This window comes from Taudactylus pleione, unplaced genomic scaffold (assembly GCF_031769625.1).
Source record: "Taudactylus pleione unplaced genomic scaffold, aTauple2 ptg000935l, whole genome shotgun sequence".
Lineage (NCBI taxonomy): Eukaryota > Metazoa > Chordata > Amphibia > Anura > Myobatrachidae > Taudactylus > Taudactylus pleione.
Window position 1 is genome coordinate 1,271,290 of NW_028285336.1, and position 26,392 is coordinate 1,297,681.

Below are 26,392 nucleotides of genomic sequence, written 5' to 3' on the forward strand. Positions count from 1 at the left end.
GGTATAGATTGGCATGGATGCAGATGGGTAAAGAGATTGGAACGGATGAGGGAATATAGACTAGCACAATGGGAGAACACACATCAGTAGGGATTGGGAAAGACAGATTGGTGCGGATGGTGGGAAGACAGAGTGCCATGGTTGGGGGGAGGACAGAGTGGTTCAGATGGAGGAAGAAAGAGTGGCATAGATGAGGGGAAGACAGAGTGGTGTGGCTGGGGGGAAGGTAGTGGTGCAGATGGAAGGAAACAGAGTGGCACGGATGCAGGAAGACATGGCAGCGTGGATGGGGAGAGACAGATTGGTGCAGTTGAGGGAATAAAGAACTAACACAGTTAGGAGACCACACATCTGTAGGGATTGGGGTAGTTATAGCAGCATGGAGGCTAAGATAGTGTACATGATAGTTTTAGAAATTAGCGAGATGAATGTGTATTCTGAATGAGATGGATGTATGGAGTGAGAAGGATGTTGGAACCCAGTGGGATTGTTATGGTGACCAAACTGGAAGATTGTGGGCATTGAGTGGGATGTGTGTGCCACATAACTGCTCAGTCTTCAGTTGCATAGACTGCATGTGTGTATTCCAATGAGCACACAATTCTGTGAATTAGCAGCTCCACCATTTTGTGAGTGACAGCAATCTCACTCTGTGAGAGTGCTGAATCTGCAGTTAACTACAGGGTGTGATGGCATACCATATCTGTATTGCACAAGGAACACGTCCATTAAGGCATCAGCCTTAATGATCAAAATGTCATTACTTTTTTAGTATAAGTGGCAGAAATTCAGTAGGTTTTGTGAAATTTCAGATCATGTCTAAGAAGCCTTAATGGGGCATGTGAAACAGTAAGGCTTTTTGTCTATGGATATATTTATATATATTTAGAATGTCACACATCAGGGTCCAGTCCCTGTTATTGTGACTGATGACATTCCTGAAACTTTTGGTCATTTATTTGTAAATGTTGTTGTTGTTCAATCCAAGCAGGTCCAGCTGTTCTGTATCATGGGTGCCACCATCTTAAACTGTATCACATCTCACCCAGCTTATAAGCACTCAGGGTGTCCTATTTAAACCAGGAACAGCTGACAGCACATTGCCAGTACAACATCACTTTTTTTATATTTTTTTATATTGAATCTGTATCAAAGAGCCAGAGATGTAGTGTCAGTTCCAGTGTGCAAGCATTAGCCTAGAAGCCAGCTCACGCATCCGCTGATTGGTGATTTACTGGCCCAGCTGCCGGCCAGTGTCGCCAGGCATCACTCAGTTACCCCAGTGACATTTTTTTATAGATAAAAGTAGATTATCTAGATAGATCCTTAGAGAGAAGTTTTGTTTGTGACTGCTCAAATATGCATTTTATTAAATACATTAATAATTGTAAATTATCTGTAGCGTATATATCTTATTAGTCCTCCCCTTTTTTCCTTTATGTTTCTATTGTCATCCAGATATCTAAAATTTAATTATTAGGGTTTCCAATGAATACTAGATGGATCCCCAGAACCAGTTATTTGGAGGTCTCTACTTATAGCAAGCCACCTTTCCCATAGAGCTTGATAAGCTCGTCAGTACTCGGCTACCCCAGGACTTCATGAACAGAGCACTGGGGACTTATCTACGTTTAAGCAAACAAAGAGAAAGGAAACAGTATCCCTGGTGGGACACACTTTCCAGCAATATAAATTATAACTTTATTAGTTGTTCCCTAACCACTTGCCTGGCACTAACGCGTGATATGCGTCCGCAGCCAGGAGTGGGTTACCTGACCAGGCCGCATTTTTGCGTGTGCAGAGATCAGCTGCAGCAGGGGCGACTGGTGATCAGTTCCCCCTGCACCATGCTCTGCTGCACTCTGAAACAAGTAGGTTAGGGGGTGGGGCTAGGCACAGGGGGACACTGTGGGGGCATATATTGGCATGGGGGGTATGATGAATATTAATAAAAAAAATTGTTTGGGAGGGTATATATATACATTATATATATATAAAACATTTAAATATATAGTGACACATAGAGGGGGCTAAATTGGGGACCCAGTGTTACTGGGGGTGAGGGTAGGGGCTCTGCCATAGGGACATACTACCACTATGGGGGTGAGGGTTAATATAGCTGGCGATTTCTTACACTGGGGTAGGCTATTTTTGATGGGGGGAAATAAATTTCAATGGGGGCCTATGGACACAGGGGTTGGGGGGGAGTGAATAACATCCACTAGGTATATTTTTTTTTTAGAAAATATTTAAATATATTTTTAAAAATACTATTTACACTTAATTGCATTTTTTTTTATACTGACAATTTCTGTGCAGTTTTGACAACATTTTTTTGTCAGTTAAGTGGCTAAAGTATGGCTAGTACTGGCTATAAGATTAAAGGCACAAACAAGCTACAGATACAGATACAAAAATTAGAAAAGTGTCTTGAAAATGCATACAATTAACAAAATAACATCAACCACGTAATACCTGTGACAGAATATTTCCAGTAGAATAGCCAATGGCAAGACATATAGCACAAAGTGTATTTCCTGTAACAAAGCAATAGATTAGGTCACGGCAGAAGACACACAGCATGCAGTGAGCAGTGGAGAAATATACGCTATCACCAGCAGAGAGTCTATTCATTTCCTGCCACTTAATCAGCCTCTGACCAATTAAAACGCTTGTCTGGAGTGAGCACCCTGGAATACAGACAGCGGATGAAGAATAAGATGCTGATGGCTCCCTGCTTAAGAGCTGCGAATCCTAACATTACATGGATTGGAGGGAAATGTATTGTCTCTTGTTGCTCTTCTGAGCCGCCCACTATCACCTTCAGATGATTATTTTTCAGCTGTACCATAATGTAATGAGGTACAGTGTCTCCTGTCATGTGGAACACTTTATCTTTGCCTTTTGTTTCATGTACTGTAACCACTCTACCACTTATATGAACTTTTCTTTCCCTCAAAAACATTTTATTTTCATTTACGTGTAACTATAATTTTTCCAGATCTACCAAATTTAATTTTATACTAGCAGGTGCCCCTAGCATTGCCTGGGCCCTTTTTTTATTCCTCTCTAGCCCTCCTGTGTCTCCCTTTCCCCTATCTTGGGATCACGGAGGTCAGAATACCGATGCCGGCATTCCAGCAGGGTTAGAATACCAACACTTGTCGGTCAGTATTCTAACCCTCCCCTCTCCCTAACCCTCCCTCCCCGATGCCTGACCATAAACTCCCCCCCTAGTACCTAAACCTAACCTCCCCCTCCCCACACCCTAAATCTAACCCTCCCCCCTTAGTGCCTATCCATAACCCTCCCTCCAGTGCCTAACGCTAACCCTGCCCCCAACCCCGCTACTTACCTTCGAGATTCGGGTGGTCAGGAAGCCGGCCCCGGGATTCTGATAAGTGTCGGGATTCCGCCGCTGGCATTCTGACCACCGGAATCCCTGCGGTTGGGATATTGACCACATCCCGTTTCCAACGTGAAAATAGTTACTTTTAATTGCTTTCAGCATGCGAAGAACGAAAATACATTTAAAACTCTGTTAGCTCTCGGTTTGGAGATATAGCCCATTTAAGATGTTGATATACGGGTATCTAGTTATGTACTAGGGAATTTTGCTGTCTAGAGAATGGAATGGGATTGGAATGCCGCCGGTTCAAATACCAACAGCAGTTGCCCGACAGGGGCAGGTTAGTGCTCTAACCTCCCCTGTCCCCCCCTAACCCTCCCTCCCCAGTGCCTATCCCTAACCTCCCCCCTTAGTGCCTAAACCTAACCTACCCTTGGGGTCCCTACCCCTAACCCCCCCTTACCGCTCCCTAAACCTAACCCTCCTGGGGGGGTGCCTAACCCTAACCTCTCCCTGGGGTTGCCTAACCCTAACCCTCCCCCCCAGGGGGAACCTATCCCTAACCCTGCTAGACTCCCTAATACTAACCCTCCCCCCCGCGGCTAATGCTAAGGGCGCCCCGGACTTACCTTCTTTCGGGATGGCATCCTCTGTGTTCCAGCATCGGGATTATGATAGGCATCGATATTTCGACGCCTATCATAAATCCCTAGCAGGCATTCCACTGTCGGGATTGTGAGCCGCCGGTCACATGACTACATCCCCTAGAGAATATATAGGTTGGCAAACCTGAATATAGCATTGCTGAGTCATTGTAGGCCATGTTTTGTCAAACACAGTCCTCTGGTTGATCGAAGCAAAATTCTTCAACCCCTTTTACACATCAAACTTGGACTTATGAAGAACTTTGTAAAGGGGATGAACAAAGATGGAGAAGCTTGCATGAATAGGCCACTTTTTGAGATAGTACATTTGGTTGATGTATGTTGTTTTGTTTTGTGTTCTTATTTGCGATTAATTGAGTTTAAACAATTGTTAATTATGTTGTATCACGAAATTATGAGGTTATTTTATTTTGCTTTTCACTATGATTATATTACTGAAGTACATATATAACGCAAGTAGTGTAGTTCAAAAACTAGCGCTAATAAAAACATTCTGATGTCTTATTCGTTTACCTCAAATTAGTAAAGATATCTATTTTTAGAAAGGAAACACATTGACAGTGGGCCTGATTCAGAGCCGGACGCTATTTGCGGACGGTCGTTCAGGAAAAGGGGTGGCTATTCAAATGAACCGTTCGCTCTTTGCGGTCTGTTCACGCCTATATGTCTGAACGAGCGTACAAAACTTGCGGTCGTTTTTTGGATAACTAAGCCCCCTGGCCGCTCGCATCCTATGTCATGTCCGCTATTTATTAGATTAATCGAGTACATCGACCAGCGTATGAACTGCTCGCTATTCTTGTGGTTGGTTTTTCCTACCACTATATTGCGAGCAGTTCTGACTATAAAATAACCCAGTGACGTGGTCAATGACGCTGCTGTATTAATTATGCACACCCATAAAACGCCCGTTTTGACCTTTAAACACGCCTGCGTTCGGATCTCCACTCCCCGTTTTCAAGCACCTTCCCCTGTTACCACCCACATACGCCTCCTCCTGTCACTCATATTAGCAGGCATTCGCTATTTAGCGAACAAACGATTTTCGGCCGCATTGACTGGTTCGCGCATGCGTATTACAATCCGTATGCATGCGCAGTTGGGAAAACATCGCTCCGAACGAACGAGCGGCCGCTTACGAGCGGCTCTGAATCAGGCCCTGTATTTCTTTGTTGTACAGTGTCTGATCAGCAACCAATGCTGCATCTTTGTAGCAGTTGTTTGGATTGCGAAGTAGCTGGTGAGCATCTCAATACAAATGCCGGTGGCTGCGACATTTGCATATTTTCGCACAGCTGATGCATACATATTTGCAGCAACGGTGGCATTAGGGTAAATCTCTGAATTAGACCCATTGTTGATGTCAACAAGATAGGGAAGGCCAGCCACTAGAGGGCACTTGGTCAGTCCACAAAACACATTTTCTTTTTTCTTTTGGTAATTGTTAATTATGCGGATACCACTGTATCTTCGCCACTGGAACCATTTTATTTAAATACCCTGAAGCCGGCCCCATTCAGTGAATATCCACCACAAGTTATATAATTTGCACTTATTTTTAATCATAAAAAGAAAAAATATATATATTTAGAAGAATAATACTTACAAACACTTACCTAGATCAAAGTGAATGAATTCTCCTCTTACTTTTTCAATTTCTAATCTGCCTTCTCTCTTATGTGGGATTTTGTTATAAGCTGCGAGATGCATGCTATGGCGAGTATGCCCATATTTTTAAAACAGCAATCATTTAAAAGGAAAAATCAGGTTTGTTTTGCCTTTTAAGTGATTGCCATTCTAAAAATACAGAGAGACTTAAACTGTCCATACACCTGCACGATTTCAGGCCGATTACCCGATTTTCTACGAGTCTTACAATGGATCCTGTGGAAATCGTGTATTATTTTAGTAAGATAAGATCCGATGCGCAGCTCCTATAATCGGATCTCATGATCAGATGTGCAGCCCATATGTTCCATCCTATCGTGTGCAGATCGTGCTGTTTATTGTGTGCATGCGATGCATCGTGTGTCCATTCAAGTCATTTCAATGACTTTTTCCCTGATGAGCACGTGAGGCACAGGATCCATCAAACAACAGATCCTGTGCTTAGAAAAACAACAAATATGCTGCCAGGGAGCTCCAGGGAGTCGGATGGTGAATCTGATCTGATGATGGTCGCGCAGGTGTATGGCCAGCATTACCGGAATCTCACCGATGCCTGCATTTTGCAGGCTATTATATAAGCCCCATGATGTTTCCAGTGCAGCTAGGTGTGAGATTATGGTGACAATTGAGGTACATCAGCAGGTGATGTTGGGCAAAAGGGAGGAGAAATGTGTTGATGTGGCCAGCAGTGGTGAGGGAGAGTTTAGCAAATGAAGAATCTGGTAGCATTGAGTTTGATTGTGGAAGGGGGGTGTCTTGTGATAGGGAATGTGAGTGTGTGAGGTGAGGTGCCTGGCAACAGGGAGGCTGAGCGCTGCAAATGGAGTGTCCGGTAGTAGGGAAAGGGACACACCAGACCACAGCAGATTAACCCATTACACAAACACACTGTAGACCCTACAGTATATTAACACTTTACACGTACCAGCACCTACAGCATGTTAACTCTATACACAAGCACCTGACCTACGGTATATTAACCCTTTACACACATGCATACACATATCAGTCCCCACAGTATATTAATGATATACAGACACACACAATAAATACTCAAATACCGATACCATACCTCCCAACTTTTGTGCACCAAGAATAGGGACACTTTGCGCGCCTGAGGCGCACATGTCTGAGAAGGGGGTGTGGCTTCACGGGAAAGAGCAGGGCCTTATGAAAATGGGGCGGAGCCTAGCAACAACCTCCGTTTACATCTATATAGGGGGTGTGCCCAGCACTCTCTGAGATGTTGGGCAGCCCCCAGACTCTCCCTACACTGGTGAACAGATGCCGTGCGCACCCACTGCTCTGCTAAGCAGAGCAGCGGTATGTGCTCTCCCCAACTCCCCCCCCCCCCCCCTGCAGGACACTGCGGCCCACGGGAGGGACAGTCCCAAAAAGATGGAACTGTCCTGCTGAATGTGGGACAGTTGGGAGGTATGCAATACCCTTGTCTTTACTGTAGAATGCTATTTGGGACTTCTCTGTCTGATTCCTGGAAGTGATGCAGAGGTGAGGTCTGCACGGAAGGGGTCAGTCACCAGGAAGAGCATTAGTGTCTGGGCCAAAACAAAAGAGGAAAGACAGTCTTTCTTGCCACCCTTTCCTAGGTATTCCATTATAGAACCAGTATGGCAAAACATATGCCACCCTGCCCCGACCCAGGGAGCTCCTGGTGCATGATCTTCACCCTGCTCGCTATGGGAAGGGGGAAGATACTTCAATGGGGCTCTCTCTGGATTTCACTGGTATAAAACACTGTGTACCTTTACAATTGGTCTTTGGAACTCACAATAGATAAGACTCCCAAAAGGTGTATCTGGAGATGTGGTCAAGCCTATCTAAGTCACATCTCCAAGAGGCATGCTACACATTGGGATGCATGCCCCTTCTGTACTCAAATTACAGTCCCATGATCTGCGTCTTCAGACATAAGGGCCCAGAAGTGAAAGTTGCAAAAACTGCTAACTCCAGCTGCCGTGATTCACATACGGAGACACGGACTGTCCCTCCAGCGACTGAGACCTCATCTTGCTGGGAACACTGCACGGCGCGGCTCTCTCTTTCAGGTTCACAGAGAGCCGCCACGCTGCTGGAGCTATCGGGCACGCAGGTAGATACCACAACACTGTTTATGACCAGGACGCTGGTTCACAGTGTTATAATATACAGATCAAGTGTGGTCCCATTCACGGGGACACCGCTGTTTCAAAGTATCACCAACCCAGTTCCCCTATATATATATATATATATATATATATATATATATATTTTAACTTTACACTATTACATCTGGAGTTGGGTGTATGTGCAGGACTCGTTACTATCTGTGCTTATGCAGTTATACCTACACGCTTTGTGGCTGAATGTGGACTCTTAAAGTGAATGACGCTTTGTTGCTAAGCCTTCGCTTTTACTAACAATTGCTGCTATCTTCCATCCTATGCAAATTTGATCTGCGCTAACAAACTGACCACTTGTTTAACCATTTGAGGTGCCTTGAATTACACTGAAAATTTCAGTTTGTATCAATTCAGTAGATTCTGGATTTGAGTATTATTTTTTTCATTGTTTATTTTATATTACGTATTTGTACTTTTATTATGTATGTTCTGTTAGTGATATTAAATATTATACCTCTGTACAGTGCTCTCCCTAATTCTTTCCTATTTCTAACTCCAGCTTTATTTTACTATACATGCACAGCGCAGCGCAGTAAAGCACATTTTTATTGGTTTACACTAGGGGTGTGCACCGGCCACTTTTTTCGTGTTTTGTGTTTTGGTTTTGGATCTGGATCTTTCTTCGTGTTTTGGATCTGGATTGGTTTTGCCAAAACCACCCTTCCGTGTTTTGGGTTCTGGGTTTTGTGTTTTGGATCTGTATTTTTTTGAAAAAAAGCATAAAAACAGCTAAAATCACAGAATTTGTAGGTTTTTCTGCTCCTATGCTATTATTAATCTCAATAACCTTAATTTCCACTCATTTCCAGTCTATTCTGAACACCTCACACCTCACAATAGTGTTTTTATGTCCAAAAGGTTGCACCGAGGTAGCTGGATGACTATGCTAAGCGACACGAGTGGGCGGCACAAACACGTGACCCATCTAGGCGTGATACTGCAGTGGCAGACAGGATGGCAGTTTGAAAAACTAGGCCCCAAACTGTACATAATGCAAAGAAAAAAAAGAGGTGCAAGATGGAATTGTCCTTGGGCCCTCCCACCCACCCTTATGTTGTATAAACAGGACATGCACACTTTAACAAACCAATCATTTCAGCGCCAGGGTCTGCCACACAACTGTGGCTGAAATGATTGGTTCGTTTGGGCCCCCACAAAACAAGCTGGCAATTAATGTGTCCCTGCACAAACTGGCTCTACGGAGGCAAGATGTCATCCTCATCCTCCTCATCCACCGATTCCTCACCCTCTTCAGTGTTGTGTACATCCTCATCCTCACAAAGTATTAACTCGTCCCCACTTGAATCCACCACCACAGGTCCCTCTGTACGTTCTGGAGGCTGGTCTCCCTGGAAGAGCTGGTAATTCATTTTGATGAACATCATCTTCTCCACATTCTGTGGAAGCAACCTCCTACGACTTTCGCTGACATGGTTCCCGGCTGCACTAAACACTCTTTCGGAGTACACACTGGAGGGGGGGCAACTCAGGTAAAATAGAGCCAGTTTGTACAGGGGCCTCCAAATTGCCTCTTTTTCCTGCCAGTACACGTATGGACTGTCTGACATGCCTACTTGGATGCTGTCACCGATGTAATCCTCCACCATTCTGTCAATGGTGACAGTATCATATGCAGTGACAGTAGACATGTCAGAAATTGTTGCCAGGTCCTTCAGTCCGGACCAGATGTCCAAACTTGGTCCTGCCTGCCCTGCATCACCGCCAGCGGGTTGCTTAGGATACCTAAGTTTTTTCCTGGCAACCCCAGTTGCGGGAGAAAATGAAGAAGGAGCTGTTGACGTATCACGTTCCGCTTCAGCTGACAGTGTGTTCACCAGCAGGTCTTTGCACCTCTGCAGGCTTGTGTCGGCCGGAAAGAGAGACACCACATAGGCTTTAAACCTAGGATCGAGCACGGTGGCCAAAATGTAGTGGTCTGATTTCAACAGATTGACCACCCTGGAATCCTGGCAAAGCGAATGAAGGGCTTCATCCACAAGTCCCACATGCCGAGCGGAATCGCTCCATCTTAGCTCCTCCTTCACTTTCTCCAGCTGCTTCTGCAAAAGCCTGATGAGGGGAATGACCTGACTCAAGCTGGCAGTGTCTGAACTGACTTCACGTGTGGCAAGTTCGAAGGGCTGGAGAACCTTGCACAACACGGAAATCATTCTCCACTGCGCTTGAGTCAGGTGCATACCCCCTCTTTTGCCTATGTCATAGGTGGATGTATAGGCTTGAATGGCCTTTTGCTGCTCCTCCATCCTCTGAAGCATATAGAGGGTTGAGTTCCACCGCGTCACAACCTCTTGCTTCAGGTGATGGCGGGGCAGGTTCAAGAGTGTTTGCTGGCGCTCCAGTCTTCGGCACGCAGTCACTGAATGGCGAAAGTGGCCTGAAATTTTTCGGGCCACCCAAAGCGTCTTCTGCACGCCCCTGTCGCTTTTCAGAAAATTCTGCACCACCAAGTTTATTGTGTGAGCAAAACATGGGACGTGCTGGAATTTGCCCAGATGTAATGCCCGCACAATATTGGTGGCGTTGTCAGATATCACAAATCCCCAGGAGAGTCTAAGTGGGGTAAGCCACTGGGCGATGATTACCCTCAGTTTCTCTAAGAGCTTGTCGGCGGTGTGCCTCTTACTGAAACCGGTGATACACAGCGTAGCCTGCCTTGGAACGAGCTGGCGTTTCTGAGATGCTGCGACTGGTGACGCTGCTGCTGTTGCTGCGTAAGGTGATACATCTACCCAGTGGGCTGTCACAGTCATATAGTCCTTAGTCTGCCCTGTTCCACTTGTCCACATGTCCGTGGTTAAGTGGACATTGGGTACAACGGCATTTTTCAGGACACTGAGGACACTTTTTCTGACGTTTCTGTACAGTCTCGGTAACGCCTGCCTAGTGAAGTGGAATCTAGACGGGATTTGGAACCGGGGACACACTACCTCCAGCAATTGTCTAAATCCCACTGCACTAATGGCGGATACCGGACGCACGTCTAACACCAACATAGCAGTCAAGGCCTCAGTTATACGTTTTGCTTCAGGATGACTGCTGTCGTACTTCATCCTCCTCGCTAAGGACTGTTGGAGGGTCAATTGTTTAGACATGGCCTGCAGGACTACTTCCGATCCTGACTAAGGAGGAAATTGACGAGGAGGGAGTTGACGGTGTGGTTTGCAGGCGCTTTGATACAACAGGACAACGGGATTTAGGTGTCCCTGGACTGCTTACGGTCTTAGCCAAAGTTTCTGAACTTGACAGTAACTTATTATGAACGCACTGCAGGTGCCGTATAAGGGAGGATGTTCCTAGGTGGTTAACGTCCCTACCCCTACTTATTCCACCTTTACATAAGGTACATATGGCAAGACAGTTGTTGTCCGGATTTGGATAGAAATATTGCCAGACCAAAGAGGTGGAATGTTTGGTCTTCTGCCCAGGCATGACCGTGATGGGCTTTTTCATCCCACGGACAACAACTGTCTCCCCCGGAGCCTGATTTAAACAAACCACATCACCATCCGAATCCTCCTCGCCAACTTCCTCCTCAGCGCCAGCTACACCAGTATCCTCATCCTGTTGTACTTCAACAGTGACATCTTCAATTTGCATATCAGCAAGTGGACTGTGGGTGCTCCTTTCAGCACTTGCAGGGGGCGTGCAAATGGTGGAAAGAGCCACCTCTTCCCGTCCAGTGCTGGGAAGGTCAGGCATCACAACCACCACCACACTTGGTCTCTCCTTGGGGATTTGTGATATCTTCTTAGAAAGCACAGTTCTTCGCTGTGCTTTTGCCAGCTTAACTCTTTTGATTTTTTTAGTGGGAGGAGGGCTTCCATCGTCATGTGAAGCTGAACCACTAGTCATGAACATACTAGGGATCGACCTTAGCCGTTCCTTGCCACTCCGTGTCGTAAATGGCATATTGGCAAGTTTACGTTTCTCTTCAGCTGATTTAAATGTTTTTTTCAAGGTCATTTTCCTGAACTTTGTCATTTGGGATTGTATGTGCCCTCTATTATGACATTGGGCATCGGCCTTGGCAGACGACGTTGATGGCATGTTATCGTCTATGTCATGACTAGTGGCAGCAGCTTCAGCACTAGGAGGAAGTGGTTCTTGATCTTTCTCTATTTTTTTTTTATCGGAGAAAGTTTGGTCCTCCATTTATGTTATATCGATTTGATATATACGTGCAGCTAAACACAGAAAATATTTTTTTATTTTTGCTGGAGAGTAGTGCACTTTGTTGGTTACACCAGCCTTTAAGAAATGAGCCAGCCGGCTCTTTACTTATGGGACACAGGCGCACGCTTGGCACTACTTTGTTGATGCACGTGCGGCTACTGCGCACACAATTCACAAACACAGAAAATATATATTTTTTTGGTTTGGACTGGAGTGTACTTTGGGGGTTACAGCACCCTTTAATGGTCAAGCCAGCCGTCCCTTTACTTATGACACAGGCGCACGCTTGGCACTACTTTGTTGATGCACGTGCGGCTACTGCGCACACAATTCACAAACACAGAAAATATATATTTTTTTGGTTTGGACTGGAGTGTACTTTGGGGGTTACAGCACCCTTTAACGGTCAAGCCAGCCGGCCCTTTACTTATGACACAGGCGCACGCTTGGCACTACTTTGTTGATGCACGTGCGGCTACTGCGCACACAATTCACAAACACAGAAAATAATTTTTTTTTTGGTTTGGACTGGAGTGTACTTTGGGGGTTACAGCACCCTTTAACGGTCAAGCCAGCCGGCCCTTTACTTATGACACAGGCGCACGCTTGGCACTACTTTGTTGATGCACGTGCGGCTACTGCGCACACAATTCACAAACACAGAAAATAATTTTTTTTTTGGTTTGGACTGGAGTGTACTTTGGGGGTTACAGCACCCTTTAACGGTCAAGCCAGCCGGCCCTTTACTTATGACACAGGCGCACGCTTGGCACTACTTTGTTGATGCACGTGCGGCTACTGCGCACACAATTCACAAACACAGAAAATAATTTTTTTTTTGGTTTGGACTGGAGTGTACTTTGGGGGTTACAGCACCCTTTAACGGTCAAGCCAGCCGACCCTTTACTTATGACACAGGCGCACGCTTGGCACTACTTTGTTGATGCACGTGCGGCTACTGCGCACACAATTCACAAACACAGAAAATAATTTTTTTTTTGGTTTGGACTGGAGTGTACTTTAGGGGTTACAGCACCCTTTAACGGTCAAGCCAGCCGGCCCTTTACTTATGACACAGGCGCACGCTTGGCACTACTTTGTTGATGCACGTGCGGCTACTGCGCACACAATTCACAAACACAGAAAATATATATTTTTTTGGTTTGGACTGGAGTGTACTTTGGGGGTTACAGCATCCTTTAACGGTCAAGCCAGCCGTCCCTTTACTTATGACACAGGCGCACGCTTGGCACTACTTTGTTGATGCACGTGCGGCTACTGCGCACACAATTCACAAACACAGAAAATATATTTTTTTTTGGTTTGGACTGGAGTGTACTTTGGGGGTTACAGCACCCTTTAACGGTCAAGCCAGCCGGCCCTTTACTTATGACACAGGCGCACGCTTGGCACTACTTTGTTGATGCACGTGCGGCTACTGCGCACACAATTCACAAACACAGAAAATAATTTTTTTTTTGGTTTGGACTGGAGTGTACTTTGGGGGTTACAGCACCCTTAAACGGTCAAGCCAGCCGGCCCTTTACTTATGACACAGGCGCACGCTTGGCACTACTTTGTTGATGCACGTGCGGCTACTGCGCACACAATTCACAAACACAGAAAATATATTATTTTTTTAGCACTTGGGGGAGCACCCCTGATGGACAGAGCACCCCCTGGACAACACTACAGCACCCCTTTAGGACTGGGACACTGCACAGGACTTTGGAGTTGACACAGCCCCTATGGAGAACTGACTGCACAACACAGTCCAGCCAGCCCCTATGGACTTTGAAGTAGTGGACAACAGCAGCACTACACTACACTACACTACACAGCCCAGCCAGCCCTAACTCCCACCCTCCCTCTTCACTGTCCACAGCCGAGTGAGAAAATGGCGCCGACGTGGGTACCTTATATAGGATCCAAAACCCGCGAGACTCGGAAGGCGGGATGATGACGTTTTGCCTCGATTTCAGATCCGAGTCAGGCGGGAAAAGTCGAGCCTGACTCGGATCGGACTCGGATCGGGGGGGTTCGGATTTCAGAAATCCGAACCCGCTCACCCCTAGTTTACACCCTAGTCTAAATCAGGCCCAATATGTAGAATCAGAGCTGATCGTTATATAAAATCATCGATTATCATAACAATCATTAGTGATTATATTGTAAATTATTATTATTATTATTATTATTATTATTACACTCTACAAAACTACTAAGAAATTACATAGTACATAGTACATAGGTTGTTAATGATTCATTTTAATAGTTTGAATGTGTAATATTGAAACTTTTATTTAATTGAAAATTAGGTACACCAATAGGTAATAATAGGAATCTTTCAATGTAAAAAAAAGTGTAATGTGACTTCAAATGTTGTTATAACTTCACATGTACAGAGTGTTATAAAATGCAATACAAATTCATTTGACCAATGTCCTTTTTCAACCCATAGGAGGGGCCCACTGACAGTCTAAAAAAGGTCGTCCTTCAATTGCTGTCTACATTAAGAAGATACCAGTTGTTCACATGCTTCGTTACAAGAAGCATAAGAGACAGGTAGATGGCTTTGGAACAAGTGGTGTGGGTGTAATGGATGATACAGACCGGGAGGTGAGCAGTTTCACAGACCGAGCATTTAGGAGCTTATGTGTTGCAGAAGAAGAACTATTAAATGATGTTCCTCACCTGCCCTCCCCCATTAGGGGAATGCCACTTTCCACAAAGTACCATCTGGGAATTTTCAACCTTTCAGTCAGAAAGACTCAGCCCTTGGCCCAGTTGCCCACAATTCCACGACAACGAGGGAGGTGGGCTCCAACATTCCAGCCATTGCTCAAATATGCAAAGGACGGGTTGATTGATGCAAAGACCAACAACAACAGACTGTGTGCCCCAGAGCCAAGAGGCTACAAACAGCGCTCAAAAGTGTCATCTCTAATAAAGACATTTGATAATATTGAAAATGAAAGACCAGAAGACTCACCTCTACACACACCTTTGTCAACAAGTTCTCAAACAACAAAGTTGAATATGGAAGAAAGACCTATTTGTGAGACTGTAGAAAAAATTGACATCAATTATGAGTCATTAGCATCTATCAATCCAGATGATACTGGTCTAAATGAAAGTCATAATTTGCACAGGCGTACAGCCAGGGAAGTATTCTTAGAATCTAAAGCTGAAATTTGTTCCCCGCTGCCAGGGTCACCATGCTCTTTGGGATCTCCATTACCCGATCAATTAAAAAAAGTGGTGAAGAAAAAGGACTCATTGCGAAGAACAACCTTTCTACATAGTGAAAATAGTGCTTTTAAATCATGGAGTGATATCAACAAGAGAGTAATTGGAGGAGATGAAAGTGACAGTTCAATACCAGGAACGCCTCCTATTCTGAGATCAGCAACCCCATGCTCTCCATTACTATCAAGAGCAGTGCCTGGATTAAGATTAAGGGATGCAGGACAAGATGTAGGCTGGGCCTCTCCTGCATCTACATTGTCCAGCAGCTATGATGCCATTCAAATGCTAAGGACTGTGCCGCCACTTCCCAACAAAAAAACAATAAAGCAAGGTAAAGAATCCAGAGACAGGACTATAAGGGCTCCATTAAATACTAGAGTCCAAGAGGAAGATATGCAGGTAGATCGACCACCATCTAAGGAGCACCCCAACTGTGCAACTAAATTAACCGAATCTAAGTCACCACAAAAAATAAAACATGAGTTGTCAACAAGTCTAGAGGCAGAACCGATCTGCAATTCATCTCAACCATTTGTAAAACAAAACAAGGAAGTGGAAGAAAAGGTAGTTTCCCCACAAGAAGAAGTACATTCAGAAACAGCAGAGAAAGAAGAGAATGTCAAAGTGCCAGATAAACACATGCCATCATCTGGAAGAATAAAGTCCCTGATACAGCAAATAGAAAAAGAAGCAACTAAAGATGTAGTACCGCTTAATTTGCCAGTAAACAAACTTAATTTCATAGAGCTACCAAAAGATGACACCCCAGAGGCTCTGCCTGCTGTGCTATGTACAACATCTTCAAACTCCAATCCTCCATCAATCAGTAAAGGTCTCGTGCCTCCATGGAGGAGAACAAAACATAACACTACAATGGAATCCAAGGAAAAGTCTATCCATATAAATATGGCTAGGAAAGAGATGGTCACAGCTCAGTTTCAAGAAAATGTGTCACTGAAAAAAGATGAGTTTTCAGAAGAAAATCCTATTATGTCTTCTTTTAACATCACAAATCTTTTAACTCCAATTATAAGAAGGAAAAACATCCAAGAAGCCCTAGAAGAAAACCATATGATGATGGTAACTCCTCCTCCTGTCGAAACAATTACAACTAAAGATCAAGGCCAGCTAGAAGTCAATGTGTATCAGAAAAGAGATGATTATAAGTCTAGAGCAACAAGTCTACTGTTCAACCTGAAGGACATGAGGAAACGAGTCAAGAGCACATATGGTTCAGCAATAAATGTGAGAAATGGGTATGATAGTCATCTGGCAGCAGATGTCAAGGTACAAGAGGATGCCTCTCACACTATTCCTTTGCTGGACACCAGTAATTTGATGTCAGAAAGAAAAGAATTGAGCCAAATACCTAGTGTACAGACCCCAAGTCCACCAAGAGAACAAGAAATGAAACCATATGTTCTCGGAAAAGCTCCTGATAACTATTTATCTTTGAGTTCTCCACCGCAGATTATGGCAAGTACAATAATCCATAATGGAGAAATCCCTACAGATAAAGTTGATACAATTCCAGCCATGCAAGAGGAGGATGTGGATTCTGTTTGTCTCAGTCCTACTGCCAATCATATCAAGAAAGAATTGGAATATCCTTCACTGAACCTTTATCACAAGGAAGACACAGATGTAAATGTGGAACAAAAGGAATATACTGAAGTTGTCCCAGTCTGCATTCACACTGCAGAAGAACCTCACTCACAGCATGAGCAAAATATAGTAGAAGCATTTAAATTGGATGAACCTGCAGATAATCTGGCCATGCCAGCCAAGAATGTGTCAGAGAGCCAAATGGAGAGTGAACCAAGCAACCCAGAGCAATCTAGTTCCTCACAAGATGCAGGAAAACAATGGGTTAGTGAAAGTGATGAAGATGGAAAGAAAGTGGTGAAACAAGATTATACAAAGGACAGTTTACAATATTTTGCTGTGAGTAATTGCAACATGGAGGGAAGTGGGCAGTCTGGGTTTCTGAACACAGAGGATGAAAAGAAAGAAGAAGGCAAAGAAAAATTGTCAAGTGATAAGCAAAGTGCAGAAAGTGCTTGTATTGAGGATCTTAAGAGACCCTCATCCGCAACATCTTTTAAACCAAACTTGTTTCTCATAAAAGACAATAAAATTAAATCTTCTCCAGTCACAAAGTCAGTGAGGCTGCCTCTTTTTAGGAGTCTATCTGTAGATTGCCTAACTTCCAGGAAAGGAGAAGAACATAGTTTTATAATGGAGAAAGAATACTTGAGAGAAACAAATTCTAAGATTGGAGAGAGCAAGAATATAAAGACCGACATAGCCAGTGCTGAAAATATGGAAATCAATAATGTTGGAAAACATCAGGATGCTCTAACTACAAGACCTGCTTCAGAAACTCTAAAACATGAAAACATAGGATGTAATCAAGTGAAAATGCAAAAAGAAGAAGAAGACATGGAACTATGGAATAAACTTTGTTGTGTTGATGCTGAATGGAGGAAAAACAAAACAGAAGATGCAGAAACAGTGAAAGTGAATGAAAGCTGCAATGATACAGATTTACATGGCCTTGGAGGACCTTTCTTCCATCCAGTTGAAACCTGTGTCTCAGAGGTCACAGGGCCATCACCAGAGTGTAACCCGCTACTTGTACACAATGTAAGTGAATCCATAAATGACTTGGAGAATGGAGAACATATGAGTTCTCCACTTCTTGATACTGAGATTACAAACTATTCTCCTCTTGACAATGGATTGCTACAATTTGAAGATGCCATGTCCTATTCAGAACGCATTCCCTGTTCCACCATAGACAGTCCCATGCCAGAGAGTACCACCTGCTCCATTGTAGCCAGCCCTATGTCTGTGAATACACAAAGCTCTGGCTTTGCCACAGCCCTTTCTGCATTAGATGATATGCCAAGCCCCCCTTCAACTGGTGCAAATTCGAGTAATGGAAAATTTCAGTTCCCTGAAAAAGTGATTTCAACACATCCTAGTAATATGGAGTTAAAAAATTCTGATTGCACCAAGTACCTACAGAAAAAGTCTCCAACCATAGAATCACAGAAGGTACATGCTGCAAAGCCACCAACTGTGCCTCCTAAAACAGAGAAAGCCTTACGGCGTGCCAAGCGTCTGACCAAAAAACGCAGGAAGACCGATATTCCTCATAAGACACAAGATGGGGACTTTCAGGAATGTGACTTTGTTTTAGATGTTCCATCACCAGCCAATGTCATACCAACTATAATTAAACCACAATCACATCACAAGGTAGCTTCTTCCATACCCAGAGGTCTACAACAGGAAGAGTCGATTTCTGAATCCTCAACTCCATCTCTTCCAAACACCCAACGCAAACTTCTTCAGGACCCTGACTCTGGGCAGTACTTTGTGGTGGACATTCCTGTATATTTACGTATCAAAACCTTCTATGATCCAGAAACAGGAAAATACCTGCAAATGTCCTTACCTCCATCAGAGAGGGGAACTCCAGCATTGGATATGTCAAGCCCATATATGTTGTATCCAGGGCTTACTCCAGTTCCAGTTTCATCCATAGAATCATTTAAGGGAGCTTCACAGCTATTAACTGAAGGTAATCTGGACCTTGCAGAAAGGACAAAGTCATGGGATGACACAGAAGAAGATTCTTTAAAAATGCAACAATTCATAGATTGCAATTCCCGTGATCATAGCATGACAGGGACTCCACAAAGCATGGACAGAATTGTTAGCAGGTCGAGGAGCCCAGACATTATTTCAATGAAGGATATAGATGACTTTGCAATGGAAGCCATTTCATGAGTTTTGCAACAATGGTAAAATAGCAAACATACACAAAAGCCCACACAAAATAAAGGGTCACAGACTACTTGTAAAGTCTAATAACAGTGTACAGCCACTTTGACTCCACTTTAACATTATTTGATTTAGATTAGTTCAACAAATATGTATAATTTCCATATTCTAAGCATTACACAAGGCTCTAGCAAAAAAAGCACCCAATACTAACCAAAGGAATGCAAGAATGTATAACACCAGCTCTCAGGTCACCATGAGAAAACAGGCAGCTTCTGCAGTAAGATTTATTTAATAGAAAATCAAAGGTGTTAAATAGCACGTTACATGCTATTAGTAGGATTAGTCTAAAGTGCGGGAGTTGGGCAAAGCCATCACATCATAGGCTGTACTATAAAATTCACATTGAATTTCAAGAATGCACTGCCTTTTTTACGTGTTTGATGCACAACACTATTAGTGAAATCCATGCACAGTAAATTAAAAGAATTATGATGTTGCAATCAGGAATGCTTCTTTATGTCAACAAGATAAAAAACATTATTCACAGTATTTTGGAGCTTAATTGTTTACCAATGTAGCGGCTGATGTTGAGCTTTAAAAAATTTGCACCCAAGTTCACAGAAGTAAAATCTGTTCATTAAAAAAAGCAAATGGAAGCATTTGGAAAGTTGCAAAAATTGTAATATGCATGCAGTCTGTCACCAGTTTACATCAGGCATACGTCACTTACATTTACACCCATGATTTAACAATTTATTTTGCTTGGAAAACCTCGCTAATACAGCAGGTACAGTTCCCTGTCTTGAGTGTAAAAAAAAAAAAAATTGCATAATTCATACATGAGCAATGAAGAAAGCACTTAGCTTCAGAGATGAATTTGCAATCAGCCAATCTGAAGCAGTTAGCTAGTTATAGTGACTGTCATCATAATCATCATCATTGTGTATTTGCATGCGCCCTCAGGCACCTGCAAATGATATGGCTTTGAAAGCCCTAAATGCTTTGTGTTCACAATTACGAAAACATGCCTTTACTGCACTTGGCCACGTTATTCCACCTTTTAAATCCCCCATCTTCCCTTTCCAGTTGCAGACACTCAAATTATTATTATCTTTAGCTTACATGGGTCCACCAAGTCCAAAGCAAGGTACAGGGAAATTGATAATATACATACAATCATTACAATATAAAAAAAAGTTAAATGAAGAGAGTGACAGCTAAGAGAGTAACATTTGTTAATAGTAGCATTCAAAGACCTAATGCCCTTGGAAGGGTGGACAGAAAGGATAAGAGTCACTGACTGTTAGTGAAAGCACCCTGGAAACAAGCTTAATGCAGGGCGAGAATTATACAAGAGAGTGGAGGGCCCTGCTGGTTAGAGCCTATGAACCGGAAAACTGCATAGAAGCTACATAGAAATGCATATTACAGAGACAGATGTTATAGGCATTGATTTTTAAGAGGGTTGTTTTTACATTTGAATTTGTATCACTCCAATCTTGTGGTGCAGGCTACATGATAATTATGGGATGTAGTTATTAGACCGACAGCCAGGATGCCGCCAGTCTAAATCCCGACGGCTAAAACCTAACACGGGACTTAAGATAGGCTTTGAAAAACTGGCTAGGGTTACGCTAAGAGAAGGGGGGGTTAGGCGCCACTAGGGGGAGGTTAGGGTTATGCACCCCCCCAAAAGGATTAGGTTTAGGGTGCGGGAATGGGGGGTTAGGTTTAGGCACTACCACGGGAGTTTTAGGGTTAGGCACCACCAAGGGCGAGTTAGGGTTAGGGGAGGAAGAGGGGAGGGTTAGGATACTTACCAGCCCCTATCGGGATCTCCTCCTGTTGGGCTTCCGCAGTCGGGATTTGAGCCGCATGTATTTCAATCCCATTCCGATAATTATTACAAATTATTACAGATGCACTCAGCACAGTACTGTGTCCAGGGGCTGCTGTGCAGTAAAAGTGCAGTTTTAATTATATAATATGCAGTGTTCCATAGTCCTTTGCGACCAGGCACCCAGGCAATGTTGGTTAATCAAGTTTTCTTCAGAGAATTAGCAAAGCTGTACGCCACACACAAAGATGACAAAACAGAAAGATGATAAAAGATCACAGAGGGTACAGAAGATGTTCTATTCTTTAAAGGTATTTGTAATTAACAAAGAAGTAAAAAAAAAGTATGTTATGATGACATTATAACTAATGGTCCAGTGCCTGGGAAATCTTAGTTATTAGTTGAATAAAAAAGAGGATGAGATGTCAGAGAAACTGTTTTGTTATAAGTATATTGGCTAAATCCGTGAATAATCAGCTTTTTGTTGTGTACAAATAAACTCCTGATTAGAAATTAAAAAATGCACCTGCTATATATTATTATATGAGGCAGTGAACATTCAATATAAATTCTGTTTAGAAATGATATACTTTGTCACCATCAATTCCAATGTAGAAATGTGGTCATGGTCAACTGTTCTGTTTTGATAATGTAATAATAAAGTGAATTTCTAGCTGCCTACTTTAACACTACAATGTGGAGAAAGGCCCCTACACAGTATTAGGATTGTTTGCATTTATTTCAACACCACAACATGAAAATTTGCCACAAGGAATAGACTGAACATGAGAAAAACTAAAGTTGAATAATTTTATTTTTGCGGGGGCGTAACTAGGGATTTGAAGGTCCCATAGCAAAAGTTTGTAAGGGCCCCTATGTACCACCCAATGGTGAAAAATATATGTAACACATGTAACTTTGACAGCTCTGGGCCCCATAGCAGCTGCACCCCTTCTACCTACGGTAGTTACGCCCTTGTATGTATGTCACACATGTAACTTTGTTTTTGCAGAGATATAAGCTTCCTAGTGTGACAAAATGGCCTTTATTGCAGATGGAGCTCCATCTTATTGGAAGAAACGGCTGGACATGAATGACTGGAACATCCCATGTTACATGTGGGCTATCCGCAGTGATGTACCTCATTCTGAATTTAAATGTAAAAACATGATTTTGGGCAGGATGTATCAATAAAAAAATGTGGTAAAACCTCAGAAAACTACAATTTTCTGAGGTTGTCTGCAATACATATTTATATTAAAGTGGCCCACAGCAGATATCGGAGATATCCACTTAGGACTGCTGCCACTGCAGACTCAAGCGTGGGATGTAGTAAAGAAGAAAATGCGATATACCGCATTCCCCATATGTACAAAACACCGGACCAGTGGGTAACACAATCTTGAGGTGGCGTTACCCAATAGAAACCTATGGGCTCCTTACTGGGACGCTGCCTCTGAGAGGGATCCAATTGGATCCCTCCCATCTCCCCCTGCGGCCCGTGTCCAGAGAGACTTCTGGGTGTTAAACCCGGAAGTCCCTCTATCCGGGGGCATCGCAAAGGACAGCTCTTATCGTGGGAGAGTTGTTCTTTGCAATATTCTAGGTACATACCGATGATAGGCGGGATGTACCGCATGGCGGTTGCGATGCTTAGTACATCCTGCCCAAAGAATTCAATCAGGCTGAGATGTGCCTGTATGCTGCCAGCTCTGAAAAGCAAAACTTTCCAGAGCTTCTATCCGATAAGCAATGTCATTTATAGACGGCATTGCCTATAGAAGACTATGGGCTTCTTTCTGCCGAATTCCCCGGAGAGGAATCAGAAGGATCCCTCTCTGTCCCTCCACAGTTTGTGCATGTACAACCCTATGGTCAAGCATGCACTCCTGAGTCATAAACAAGGGTCATCACAAGGGACAGCTCTTATCAGAAGAGCTGTCCCAGGAGGTAAGTGTTCATACATACGGTGTTATTAATTCCGATTGGAGGCAGGATGTATCGCACAGCATGTGATACTTCATACATCCTGCCCTTTGTGAGAAGGAAGATCAAAATATTGTAACAAATGAGTGGAGGTTGCCAGTGGCGTCCCTCCCAGTGGTGACACCCGAATCAGGGGGGGGGCACAGTGCGCACGGCAAAGCAGCGTGCTGCAAAAAGGGGCGTGGTCTCGCAGCCCGAACCCCCATGGTTATCACTGGTAGGGGGGGGGTGCCGACTGCCCTGTGTGCAGTGCCGGCTCGCTCACTGTGACAGGAGCCGAGTGCTAATGCAGCACCCGGCTCCTCTAACTTAGGGGGAGTGGGCACCTTGGTGTCACCCCTCGGCGGGTGACACCCTTGTGGTGCCCGCACTTCCCACTAGAGTTTGCGCCTTTAGGAAGGAATGTGCAATTTAGGGATCTATGTACAAAGGTACATATTGACACCCTTTCTGCCATATTTGCCTCCTCTGTGTTGCTTTGCATGGCTGTCTGTCTGGAGGAGTGCACAGAAAAACTAATAGAGCTACCTTGTGTAAACATGGTCATGATCAGCATTCCCCCCGACTCAGTTTTTGAGCAGAGCTGTATTCTACTTAATCCTCAATATCATTGTTTATATGTAAGGGGCCACTCTGAGAATTGCACACATAGCAAAATATGCCCACAATAAAGAGCACACATACAGATGAGGTTGGGGGAGAGAGGACATTTTATAAAATGAAGTACCCTTAATTTCCTCATTTAGTTAAGACATAAATTAATCTCCAATAAGCACTGGAAAGAAAGGGGAAACCGTGTAAATTATTGGTAAGCGGTAGTCCAAAGGGGGTAACAGGCACATCTTTGCACTTTTGCCATCGCCCCTTCCCTGACCCCATATTCATGGTTCTCCATTTTCCAGGTCCTACTAAAAACTAAATACCATCTGAATTAACATTAGTAAATGGAAATATTGCCTCCCTAATTCAGCCCTTAAGTAATGAAGGCATACATTATGTATAAGCCTGGCTGACACATTTCTGCAAATATACCGAGCCTCCGCAACTATCTGCGCTAGTAAATGACTCTTAATGACTCTCCACAGCTCTCCATACAGAACAACCGACTAAATGAGAGAAGCATCAGAACAAAACACTAAATAAAATATGTTTTTCTTGACAAATAAATTGCTGCAGTAAATTGTATTTAATTCTAAACATCCTAAAACTACAGTGTATCTTAAATAAAATATTTCTGCTTGACAGTGGAAAATTACAGAAATTTATAGGCCATCACTGTCTGTATGGAGCTAGCCTCTCTGCTACAGCCTAGTGGATAAAGCTAGTGGAGCCATAGCCAAAGGAGAAGGAAGATTCACTGGACCTGCCATCTCAGCTGTAAAGTACCATCTACACCTACTTATCTGTGCCCACTACAACACCCGGGGTAACACAGATGTTTGCATGTGAGAGGAGACGACTAACTGGCAACTTGCACTCTCCACATCCTCAATGTGAAGCGGACATGTCCCCTGTCCCAATTCCTTGTCTGCAATATATGTATGACGTGATGGCCTATAAATTTCTGTAATTTTCCACTGTTAAGCAGAAATATTTTATCCACTAGGCTGTAGCAGAGAGGCTAGTTCCATACAGACAGTGATGGCCTTGGTAAATAGAATAATCAAGTAGATTTATTTAAGGGGGTAGGAGGACAAAGATCTAGGGCAGGTCACTGTATGAAAATAATGATCACCATTCAGCACAAAAGGGAATAGCAGTTAGCAATACAGTAGTGAATAGGCAATGGCCAATAGTTTCCAATAGTTAAACATGCTTCTTTATCTTTGCTGCTGTAGCACCTCCAGGAAAAAGGCAATTCTTTGTTGTCTCAATATACTACACTTAATCTTTGCAAAACATGGATATACTGTAACAGCAACAAATGTTATTACTCAGCAGATTTAACAAAAGCCTTAAAACTACATTATTTTATTGTAAAGTGTATGTTGCTGTATGATCACTAACCTATAACATGCATGTATTTGTAATCCAGAGTTGGTAATAGCAATAAGTTTAGCATTTAATGCTGTTCTTTCTTGATTCCAGAGAGCAATAACTTTGATTTTCCAATGACAAGGCACAGTTCCACTTGCAATATATGTCAATTGTCTTCAGCACTGCACAGTACCAATAACTCAAGTCCAAAGTCCTCAGTATTCACAAAAAAGGCTGCTGCTCTTTACACTGGCAAACTCAGACACTGTTTCTCTAGTAGCTCAAACAAGATGAATATCACACAAACTCAGTCTATTGCACAAGTCAGGATTACACAATACTGGAAATATAGCAGATCTCAGCAATTCTCAGTATCAGTTGATAATTGTCAGTATTTCTCATACACTCTTGCTATAACTAAGCAACTGTTGTCAGTAGCTCTTAAACAGTAGGGACATTTTCCTTTTACAGCTCTTTTACTCAAAGCCTCCACAGGTCTCAGCTATGACTCCTATTGCTGACACACTATCTCCAGCTCTCAGTCTCAGACTCAGCTGGAGCTTATACAGTGGTCAGTCAGCACACCATTAGCAGGTATTCAGTGGCTTCTGTCACCTTGCCACTTCAGGGATAATGCTTTTCCCAGTCCCTTGTCCCTCTCAGCAGACCTGCAGCAGCCCACCCTGCTCTGCACTCCATGCCTAGGCATCTCCCGGTATCAAGTGTGCATGTGCAACCACAAACACATTGTCCTATGTCTGGTCTATCTCAGTTATGGCACATAACATGGTGGCAGTTTCCTATATTGCAATGTCCAATGGCTCCTGTTCGAGCCAGGGGTATCACACATCCACTGCATGCAAAAGTGACAGTTGCTTTCCCACTGCAGTATTGACATTTCTGAGAGCAAAATCGTGACTGTTCCCCCTAAATCAGGATAGTAGAGAGGTATGACATTATTTCCACACTACCAAATTCCATCTCAATTCTATTTTACCATATCAGCAATTCCTCAGCTGTACCAGGATGTTAAAGTGTTTTTTTTGCCTAGAAAATGCCATTGTACTGACTATCAACTTAAATACAGATATGTGAACAAGTATGATTGGTCAAACTAAAGAGTACATGATTGTGACAGCCCAATAGGTGGGTGTATTGCCTCCAGCAGCAGAGGTATCTAACACACAATGCCAGCTCATACACAGACAGTCTACTCTCTGTATCACTGGCTTCACTAAGAGGCATACTGGTGTTAATCTGTGGGAAAAACTCAGGAATGTGATAGCAAATTGGTTTAAGACTCTCCTCAGGATTTTTCATTTCCGATAACACAAGTAAAACATTGTATGAGCATTAGAACTGGGTGAATTGAACACCTACCTTTTTTTGCTCGCACAATATACTTGGTGGTTAACAATTTCTTAAAAACTGACAGGTACGTGCAGGATTTGCTGACTGGCCTGAAAAATTTCTAGGAATTTTTGGCATTTAG

General features: G+C 43.4%; 1 protein-coding gene across 7 annotated transcripts in view; it reads left to right on the forward strand.

The window, feature by feature from the left end:
- Window positions 1-21,649, forward strand: part of CUNH10orf71 (chromosome unknown C10orf71 homolog) — a 161,706-nt gene extending 140,057 nt beyond the window's left edge. For all 7 annotated transcript variants that reach the window (XM_088459787.1, XM_088459788.1, XM_088459786.1 and 4 more), the window contains one exon: window positions 14,518-21,649. In XM_088459787.1, coding sequence (XP_088315913.1) covers window positions 14,592-19,103 — 4,512 coding nt within the window. In that variant the 5' untranslated portion in view covers window positions 14,518-14,591 and the 3' untranslated portion in view covers window positions 19,104-21,649. The remainder of the gene's footprint in view (window positions 1-14,517) is intronic.
- The last annotated feature ends 4,743 nt before the right edge of the window (window positions 21,650-26,392 follow it).